Source organism: Cherax quadricarinatus, chromosome 15 (assembly GCF_038502225.1).
Source record: "Cherax quadricarinatus isolate ZL_2023a chromosome 15, ASM3850222v1, whole genome shotgun sequence".
Classification (NCBI taxonomy): Eukaryota; Metazoa; Arthropoda; class Malacostraca; order Decapoda; family Parastacidae; genus Cherax; species Cherax quadricarinatus.
The window spans coordinates 11,681,481-11,691,638 of NC_091306.1; the positions used below are offsets into that span (position 1 = coordinate 11,681,481).

At 38.5% G+C, this 10,158-nt stretch overlaps 2 protein-coding genes across 3 annotated transcripts in view; one reads left to right on the forward strand and one right to left on the reverse strand.

Annotated features, from left to right (window-relative positions):
- Karybeta3 (karyopherin beta 3) overlaps positions 1–5,110 on the reverse strand; it is a 173,970-nt gene extending 168,860 nt beyond the window's left edge. The window contains exon 1 of the mRNA XM_070085160.1: positions 4,952–5,110. Coding sequence (XP_069941261.1) covers positions 4,952–5,077 — 126 coding nt within the window. The 5' untranslated portion in view covers positions 5,078–5,110. The remainder of the gene's footprint in view (positions 1–4,951) is intronic.
- A 213-nt stretch (positions 5,111–5,323) lies between these two features.
- PolA1 (DNA polymerase alpha catalytic subunit) overlaps positions 5,324–10,158 on the forward strand; it is a 162,286-nt gene continuing 157,451 nt past the window's right edge. The window contains exons 1-3 of one of the 2 annotated variants that reach the window (XM_070085157.1): positions 5,324–5,481; positions 7,007–7,131; positions 8,478–8,571. In XM_070085157.1, coding sequence (XP_069941258.1) covers positions 5,460–5,481; positions 7,007–7,131; positions 8,478–8,571 — 241 coding nt within the window. In that variant the 5' untranslated portion in view covers positions 5,324–5,459. The other variant, XM_070085158.1, reaches the window with a different exon arrangement.

The window sequence follows — 10,158 nt, forward strand, 5'->3', positions numbered from 1 at the left end:
ATCTCATTCTCTGATGTCCTCAAGAAAAGGTCAATAATTAATTCAGCTTCAGAATCTGCAGAAAACCTACTAACAAAAAGATCATTAACTTTTACTTCATTCAGGACACACGAAACACAAACATGACCGACAGACAGACAACACATGAGACCTGTGCATCTTTAACTCTCACAATGAGGGTCCAGGATCAATCTGGCACAGGTGAAATGGGCACGTTTCCTTACTTGACTCACAAAATCGTAATGACACAATTGCAAACAACCCATACCACAAAAGGGGTTAGAACCCGCGATCAGTCTCTCTCAAATCTCCAGACCGTTGCGTTAGCCATTGGGCCAGCTAGCCACAATAAGATTCATCCAACTAGGTACGTATATTTATACACCATAGGAAGGTTAATCTTCCTTAGATGCAAGAGCATTTGCAACAGCAAGAGACCACAACTGAGGAAATTGCTTCAGAGGGGAGAGAGATGGAGGAAGTTGCCTTCTTCAATGATTAAGGACATCTGTACAATGTGGACAAAGGTGCAAGCTTTTATGGATGAACATCACCCTGACACAGCTACTGCAAGCCATGCTGGTGACTTTTACAATGACAATGTTGTGGCCCATTTTAGGGAAATCTTAAAGGAACGCCAGAAACAGAGCTCTATGGACAGATTTTTGGCCCAACAGAGGTCCAGTGACTGTCAAGTTGTTCCCAGTGGCATTAAAAAAAAAAAAGAAGGTAAGTAACCCCGGAAAAGGACTTGCTACCTAAAGTCCTTATGGAAGGGGGTTCCCCTTCCAAACAATAATACACCTCCATCTCCCCTCCTCCCATCTCATCACTCAATAAATCTTCAATAAAGGTAAGTGTCATTTATTCTTCATGTAGTATGTATTTATTCTTCAGGTATCATTGTTTGCTGTGTAGGAAATTGCATATTTCATGTGAATTTTTTTTTTTAATACTTTTGGGTGTCTGGAACGGATTAATTGGATTTCCACTATTTCTCATGGGGAAAATTAATTCGGCTAACGATAAAATCGGTTAAGGACAAGCTCGCTGGAACGGATTAAAATCGTTACCCGAGGGTCCACTGTATTTGTCTAAGCTTTCAGTGTCCAGGAGGTAGAACCACCCTGGAAGGTTTGCCGGTGATTATTTTTGCCCAACTTACCACCTTGTTGCCTAATATACTACATAAAATAACATAACAGGACACTGTATTATGACCACTGGCCCATGTTAGTTCCTACTCTCATACCCAATCATTCCTCAAACGGAGAGCCAATGACAGGTCAACTCAAACAACTCTTACCTACACTCGCTGAATGTTCAGTTGTAGGTCAATACTATGGTGCAAATATAGCGGAACCTCAGTTGTCGATCGCATTACTTGAACAAATTGGTTTTTGTACATTCTCTTGGTTGTCAACTGACAACACAAACAGCTTGAGTCATGTGCGCACAGAATTCGCACTGGACAATGAGTCGACAGTGTGGGTCCGATAATTTTAAAAGTGGCTAGGCATGAGAAGGCTGCCAGTGCTGACAAAGTGGCTGTTGAAAAGTATGTTACTGAATTCCATAACTGAAGAGAAGTCAATGCCAGGACACAAGCCACTGAAAGACAGGCTCACTCTGTTACTGTGTGGTACAGGTCGACCATCAGTAATCTGGCAATCAGTTATCAGGTTCCATCAGTAATCTGGCACTAATTTCAGCTAGCATAATTTCAAATTTCCTCATTATACTGACTCAAATTTCAGCATTATTCTGACTCAGAAATTGTGCAGATGGTTGTAAATCCACAGCAGCAAGCCAGTGGAAGAGAAAGCAGTGATGAAAATGAGGAAGATGTAGCAGAAAGTCTCTACTGATATGTTAATTAAGTGTATTCTAACCTAACCACCCTGTAATCTGGCAAACTTACTAATCCGGTATACAACAGGTCCCAATGATGCCGGATTAGCGATGGCCGACCTGTAATGCAAGTGGGGACCTGAAATTGAAGCCCTTACTTGTTTATCATTACAAAAATCCATGGGGTTTCAAGAACAATATTATGAAAAACAAACCGGCTGTAATGTGGAAGGCCAACACGAAAGCTTGGATAACAAGACAATTTTTTATTGAATGGGTTCATGAGGTATTTGCTCACACTGTCAAAAAGTACCTCGTTAAAAAACTATTGCAGCACAAGGCCCTTTTACTTATGAATAATGCTCCTGCTTACCATCCAAGCTTGAAAAACAAGTTGCTGGAGGAGTTCAGTTTTATAAGGACCATTTCAATATTCTCACCTGCTTGAGGCTTATAGACAATGCTTGGGGGAAAGTGACTTTCCAAGACCATGCAGTCAGCATGGGAGAAATTGTGGCCTAACTTTGTGGCAGCTAAGGATTTTGAAGGCTTTGAAGATGAGCCTGAGCCGGTAGAGGATATTCTGTCCCTGGGAAAGACCTTGGACCAAGATGTGACTGATGATGTGGAGGAGTTGGTGGAGGAACACAGAACTGAACTCACTACAGAACTTGTAGACCTTCAGAAGGTCTACAAGTTCTGCCATCTGAGGAAGAGGGAGGGGGGGGGGAGGAGGATGTGCACATTGCACTTGTCAAAGAAATGTGTGCTAAATGGCATGAAGTGCAGGAGTTTACTGAAAAATATCATTCAGAAAAAGCAGTGGCCATCCATCGCTCTAACATATACAATGACAAGTGTAATGTCTCATTTCAGACAAGTGTTGGTAGGTAAGACACATAGGCAACAGTCAGGGAACTTTATTTCGAAACATTTCGCCTACACAGTAAGCTTCTTCAGTCGAGTACAGAAAGTAGGCAGCAACAGTGAGATGTGAAGATGTGAAGACATCATCTTCACATCTCTACTGTTCCTGCCTACTTTCTGTACTTTGAAGAAGCCTACTGTGTAGGCGAAACGTTTCGGAATAGAGTTACCTAACTGCTGCCTATGTGTCTTGCCTTCCAACCTGTCGGTATTGTACACCATTTTGATATTCCGACAAGTGTTAAAACAGAGCATGCAATAAACCTCACTGGACAGGTTTTTAGAGAGAACCAGTGAGCCAGAAGATGGTGTTAGTGGCAAAGAGACAAAGAAAAACACCAGGATAGATGCCTGACATATTACTAAGTGACTCTCCTTCCAAACAATAACATACCCCTTCCTCTCCTTCACTTCCTGCATCCAGTATGCCATTAGCTCTCCTCTGACAGGTATGTGGCAGTTAAATTCATTTGCCGTACGGTACTTTGGTTAAAGTTTCCTTTAATATTCATTTTTAGTTTTATGTAGTACAGTGAAACCTCCCTACTCAAACAATCCGGTATTCAAACGCTTTGTTCAGTGTTAAAAAAAAAAAAAGGTTGGGAAAATTTCATTCAGTACGCAACAGCCTTCTGGAATGAATTAAGTTCGAGTACCAAGGTTCCACTGCAGTTAGTGCATTTTTAATAAATTATTATATTATTTGGGGTTCAGAATGGATTAATTCTATTTACACTATTCACGGGAAAACTGCTTTGGTTGCCGAAGCGACATCTGCAGCGAATTAAATTCGACAAATGAGGTTACATCGTATTCTTAGAACGCTACTCGCAGAAGAAATGATAACCTGTGGCACACACACATTGGTATGGTTTTTTCACACCTTTGAGATAAGATTTTTTTCGGATTTTTAGCCCCAGAGGATTAGCCACCCAGATAACCTAAGCAAGTCAGTGTGTCATTGAGGACTGTCTTTTTCCATTGGTGTCCTTAACTCCTGTCTCCCAGGATGCAACCCACACCAGTCAACTAACACCCAGGTACCTACTTGCTTGCTAGGTGAACAGGGATAGCAGGTTAAAGGAATTACTCCCAATGTTTCCACCCTTACCGGGTGTGAGGCGAGTGTGGCCTACCTGTGCGTCAGTCTTTAAATCAAGGTTTCCTCTGTAACAGTTTCTTCTAAGTACATCTGTAAATAATCCTGCCATTCCATAACACTATGGGCCAGTAAATCTGTCCTGTTTACTATTACAAACACAGGAGAGCACTAAACCCTTAGGGGTTATACAGCAAGTGCAGGGATGGGATGCATTCAGGCTTAATCCAAGGAAGGAAAGCACACGTCCAATTCCTAAGATGAAGATCCCATCACCAGCATTAAGGAAGCTCCCTTAAGGGGGCCTGTGTTTTAAGTGGGGCTAGTTAATTGGATATAAATACTACCTACCAACCAAGCATAAGTCAGAGTAATTGCATTACTTTTCTAACATGATCAACGGGGAACTACCATTATACTTTTTTTTATTCTTACCACAAGTGGTACACACTATCTTGATAAGATAAGCGTTATTCGGGTTAAATATGGTATTTTAGACTGGTGCTTTAAATGTATACAAAAGTTACATTAAGAAAACTATAGACAGAGTGGAGAAAGTAAAAATCTCGCATAATCCAAGATATTTATTTTCTCTGATAATGTATACGGAAATTTAAATTCACTATTGAGGTTGACATGTTGCACAGACGAATAGTAGTCATTAACCTTTCGTATAAAACAGAGAAAACCAAGAAGAGCAACTACTCCTCTTTAGGATATATGCATTTTACTTTTATAAGCAACTAGCAATATCCGAGAAATTCTTGTAACAAAGTATGTTATTGAGATTTCAATATGTAAAAACGAATTCCTGGAGACTAGACGTATTCCTAAATATGCATTATACTATAAATTTTGTCATATTAAATGGGAAATTTGCATACAAATCAAGAGAGAATAAGCTTACAATATGCATCAACTACTATAATGGTATTCGGCAGCAGTCAAGCTGGAACCACGTTGGACTTGCCTAAACGCCATGCAATAAAAGCTCATATTTTCTTTGATTTCCGAGTCATGGTTTCAATTTCCACATTGCCTAAACGCACCATCGTACACTTAAATTATACTCACCTCGGCCTGTTGTCGAATTTTATTCTCAGCACTTAATAATCCAGTTAAAAGTTGCTGAAATTGCTCCTGATCACCCGCCATTTTCGCCGGGACCGCTACGACAGACATATGATTCTGTTCCAACATTTCCAGTCGACGACGCAACAGGGCTGCCTGGTGCTCTCTCTAGCTACAACCTCTCTGAAGCTTCTGCCTTTCCTCCCTCTTTGTCACAGTTTAATCGAAATACCACCATAAACACTTCTGTCCATATATGTCGATTATGTAAAAAAATTAATGAATTATTAATGACATCTAGGGGTTCTTTTAAAAGAATATATTGGAAAACCTGAACTCAGTTTCCCGCGATTTCATTCAAAGGGAAGAGTCCGAGACTGTGAGTCAGGAGCACCGGGAAGACACGCGCTGGAGACGATACTCACCCGGATTGTTGTTGTTCTTCAGGGGTTTCGCGCGGAAATTCACCGTCCAGGAATCCTCCTGCGTTGGCAGTATTTCTTGAATTGATATGGATGCAGATGCAGATAACGGTGAGATAACATATGGACTATATCGTTATCCTTTCGGTGTTATCGGAAATCGTTTTCTAGAATTTAGTGAATTAATACCTTGGAATTTTAGACCTGAAGTGTTGCCGTTGTAGATCTCCTCTACCATGAGTAAGATAAAGATTCATTGTAGTGTAGTACAAAATGATATGACAAATGATATTTGAAATTCATAGCAAAGTATGTTTGAAAGAATGCTAAATGTCTTGGAAATTGCCCTATTTATGTGCTGGATGTTTTGTATTTATTTATTTGCTGTCAAATTGTATGCCTAAGTATTTTCCATCGTTTTATCATTATCTGCATCATTTTGTGTTTAATTTGAATATTTTTAACGTTTTTTCCGAACATTGGAAAAGGTTTTATCAAAGTTGAGTACGAGATTGTTGAATGTCATCCAAGTAGATGTCTTTACAGGGCCCCAATGAACAAAAGTTCAAAGACCTTATTGGAAATAAGTCTTTTTTTTTTCTTTTTTTTTTTTGGTTAGCCTAGGCAATTTATACATATCTAATCATCGTAATGATCCACAGATTATGCAAAATTTACCTAAACAAATATACAAGCTCTTCAATAAATGTTGAGTGCAACAGAATTTATATTTGAGATGAGAAAAGTTGTCATTTGTAAACAAAACTGGTTTGATATCTTGAAAGATATTAGATAAGCCATAGATGAAGATGAGAAATAGAGCCGAGGAAGCTGTCCTGTCACACTCCTATATTGATAGGCTGAGTTAGTGGTATAATAAAAGCAATAGTTTATTTCCACAATTATTCTGACGAGATAATGAATAAGGCACATTTGCAACATTTGGGTGTCTTCACTGCCAAAACATTTTGCCTACACAACAGACTTGAGGGAATGATCACCTTCCACCAAGAGTGGTAGACTAATTGTCAAAAATTACCACCACCACTGTATTTGACACATCACTCTTCCACAAATTGTGTTAATGGCACTTGTTCATCGATCCACTGATACAGCTGGTAGTGCTGCTGTTGTCATAGTGTTGTCTGTTATAGAAATTGGAGCACACAGTAATAGCTGGGCCACTACCCTTCAAACTGAACTGCTTGTCATAATCCTTGCACTCAAATAAGTCAATATACCAAAGGTTGACACCTTAATTTTTATCATCCATAATTGCTTTTAACTCCTTGAGTATCAATTGTGGTATACTTCTATCAGAAGTCAGACACAGGTATGGTAGGATTGTGGAGTTAAGAGTACACCTGTGGATTCCAGATTGCCTTGGTCTTCAGATGCATGATAAAACTAATGAATTGATAGTCATATTATTTCAAAGAGGGAGTAGATTATGCCCTTGGGCAATCAGTTAACAATTTGAGAATAGTAATACAAAAAATAACTTCAACTGAACTTCAGTGATTTGAGACTGCGGGGGTTTTGCTACTTACATTTCTTGGTATGAAGAAATTCATTGTATTAACTTTATTAGTAGTACTTCACTGCTGTCCATTTAATTGCATATTTTCCTTTACAGCTTCCCAAGAGGCTACAGAGTGTTTGGCAACTTCAAGATCCCGCCGGAGTCTAAAAGATAAGCATGGTCGTCTGGCTGCATTGCAACGACTTAGAGGTTTAAAAGGCTCTATGCATAAATATGAGGTACTATAATGTATATGATTGATTTACATTTTTAATATAAATACATCAATCATTTTCTTGTGATGTGTATTTCAGTGTTTGGGGGATTAGACTGCTAACAGTCTTTCCTGAATGTATACCTGTATCTAGATTTAATGTGTTTGTGAGATAGTTACCTGTTGTCAAAGGCACTTGTTGAGGAGGGTGTTTGTGGGGGAAAGATGCATACATACATATATATCTGTACTTTCCTATTTGTGGTTGCATGGGTTGATTCTCATATCCTGATCCTGCCTCTAAACTTGCCACTCATTAGATTCACTCCCTCTTACTCTCATGGGCTCTATCATACCTGCTGTTAAAACTATGTATGGGGTCTGTCTCTCCTACTTTTTGATCATTATTACACTTTCTGACTACCTTGAGACTGAAGAAATACTTCCTGACATTCCTGTGAATCATCTCTGCCTTAAGACTCCAGCTGTTCTCTTTAGTATCTTTCCCTGCCTCAAACAGCCTGCCCCCTGGCTGCCCTATCAATCACCCTGAATATTTTGTATGCTATCATGTTTTTTTTTCTATCCTTCTGTCTTCCAGGGTCGTTAGGTTTAATTCCTTTAGTCGTTCTTCATAGTTCATATCCCTTAGCTCTAGATCTGGTCTTGTTTCATACTTCTGCACATTCTTCAGTTGAACATGCTACCTGAGGTGTGGCTTCCATATTGGTGCTGCATATCCCAAGATGGGCCTACCATACGTTGTATAAGGTGCCCTGAAAGGCTGTTGAGATATCTGAAGGCCACTCAGATTTGCCAGACAAGCATTAGCTTCAGAGAGTTTTATTTTGATGTAAGCCTCTGGTGATATGGAAAGTGCTAGGTTTACCCCCAGGTTTTTTTTGAACGAGATCTGCAGCCTCTTCCCCCTGAGTCTTTTCTTTCCCCCCAATCCGGATTTTTGGCTCCTCCCCAAATCTTCATTACCTTGCATTAGCTTGGGCTGAATTCAATCAACCACTTATCTGACCATCTCTTTGTGTTGGTGTGTGCATGTATGAGTGTGTGTGCACATGCCCACTTACGTGTGGTTGCAGAGGTCATGGTTGTGGGGGTGTGGTTTATTGAATAATAATGAAATTTTCAATTCCTGTTGAGGATTGCACAAAAGTCCATTTCACTTTTTAAATTGTTTTGCAAGAGCTGAGAAATAAACCCCATTTTACACCAGGTAAGAGACAGTATAAATAATCAATAGATGCAAGTAAATTGTATAAAATAAACATTAGTTCAACATGAATATCAGTATAAAATACTCTGATTTGAATGTTAAATCAGAGCTTTAAATTTTACAGCATTATTACTTTGCAGGTTTCTGAAGTTGTTAATGTTTATGAGGAAGTAGATGAAAAAGAGTACTCCAAAAGACGACAGAATCGCCTTGAGGATGACTGGCTTGTAGATGGTAAGAACTGCTCTATGTATAGATTATTATTATTTTTATTATTATTATTATTATTATTATTATTATCATTGTTATTATTGTCATTGTTATTAGTTTTATTATTTTACAAATAAATGCTTAACCTATGTAGGTTATTTAGCACTGCATCTTTGCAGAACATGTAATTTTAGATATACTATGTATGTACTGCATATTTTTTTAATTATGCATATTCCTCTGTGATGTTAACTTTCATCGCATATACTGCACTTGGTTCCAACACTTGATAAATAAAAAATCTTTGAGATTTGAAAAACTTTCCTTGCCAATATACACTTGCCTATGGATTCTTTGTTTTTTATGTACTTTACTAATGTATATAGAAACCGAGCAAGCCTTTGGCTATGACAGTGACTTCTCCTTCATTCAGCTTTTCTTCATCTAAGCAAACAGAACTGCTTTTCATTTGTTACAGTTATCCACATGAAATTTCAGTTTCTTATTTTACTTGAGAAAAGCCTTTACCACTTTTAGCCGTGATTAAAAGAATAGGGTAATGCTCATTAAAGCTTACTGACAAGTCAAGCCATCAAACTACTTTATAACAAACTGCGCTAAGATGCTGTATTCAAGAGACTTGCTTTAGATCTGGTATAAGACTGGACCTTTTGTGTAGTAGGTAAGTGACTTGTAGTCATCTGCACTTATAATCAGAGTACTCTGGACCCATTTAATACAATTTACAAATGCTTATCTAAAGATTCGATCACTAAATATTCAAAAAATTATATTAAATAAATGTTTTCCCAGCAATTTTTCACCTAATGCATTCATATTTTATATATGATTGGAAGGCTCATATATGTTTGGTAGAGAGTGGTCAGTAACTGTAGATTTAATACAGTGGAACCCCGCATAACGATCACCTCCCAATGCGACCAATTATGTAAGTGTATTAATGTAAGTGCGTTTGTATGTGTATGTTTGGGGGTCTGAAATGGACTAATCTACTTCACAATATTCTTTATGGGAACAAATTCAGTCAGTACTGGCACCTGAACATACTTCTGGAATGAAAAAATATCGTTAACCGGGGGTTCACTGTAATTGTAATTTATTTTTTCTGTTATTTTCCATCTTATGTACATAGTACTGACATGTTGTGTATCTTTATATGTCAGCAGTATCACTTGTGTAGTATTTGTGTTCTAGCAACAGTTATAGGCAGGCTTCCTGGCCATGTGAACCCCATTTGAGCCTGGCACCTAGGCTGCAATCCCCCCCCCCCCTCTCTCTCTCTCTCTCTCTCTTTTTACATGGTTTGACAAGGTTAGGTTAAGGATCCCTAGCTTTATTGACAAGGTATTTACAGGTTAAGGATTTCTAACTTTATTGACAAGCTAAGAGCTGTTACCTACATCAGCTCATTTGAAAGCATTTTTATTGTTATGAAACATACAAGTAGGGAACAGGATGAAGTTGGAGCTATCTCTGGGCCAGCATTTTCATCTGATCAACTGACTTTATCTCGTTGACATGATAATGCTGTTCGAGTGTGTTCCATACTTGAGTCATCCTGGGGATAAATGATCTCAGATGAAGTGATGT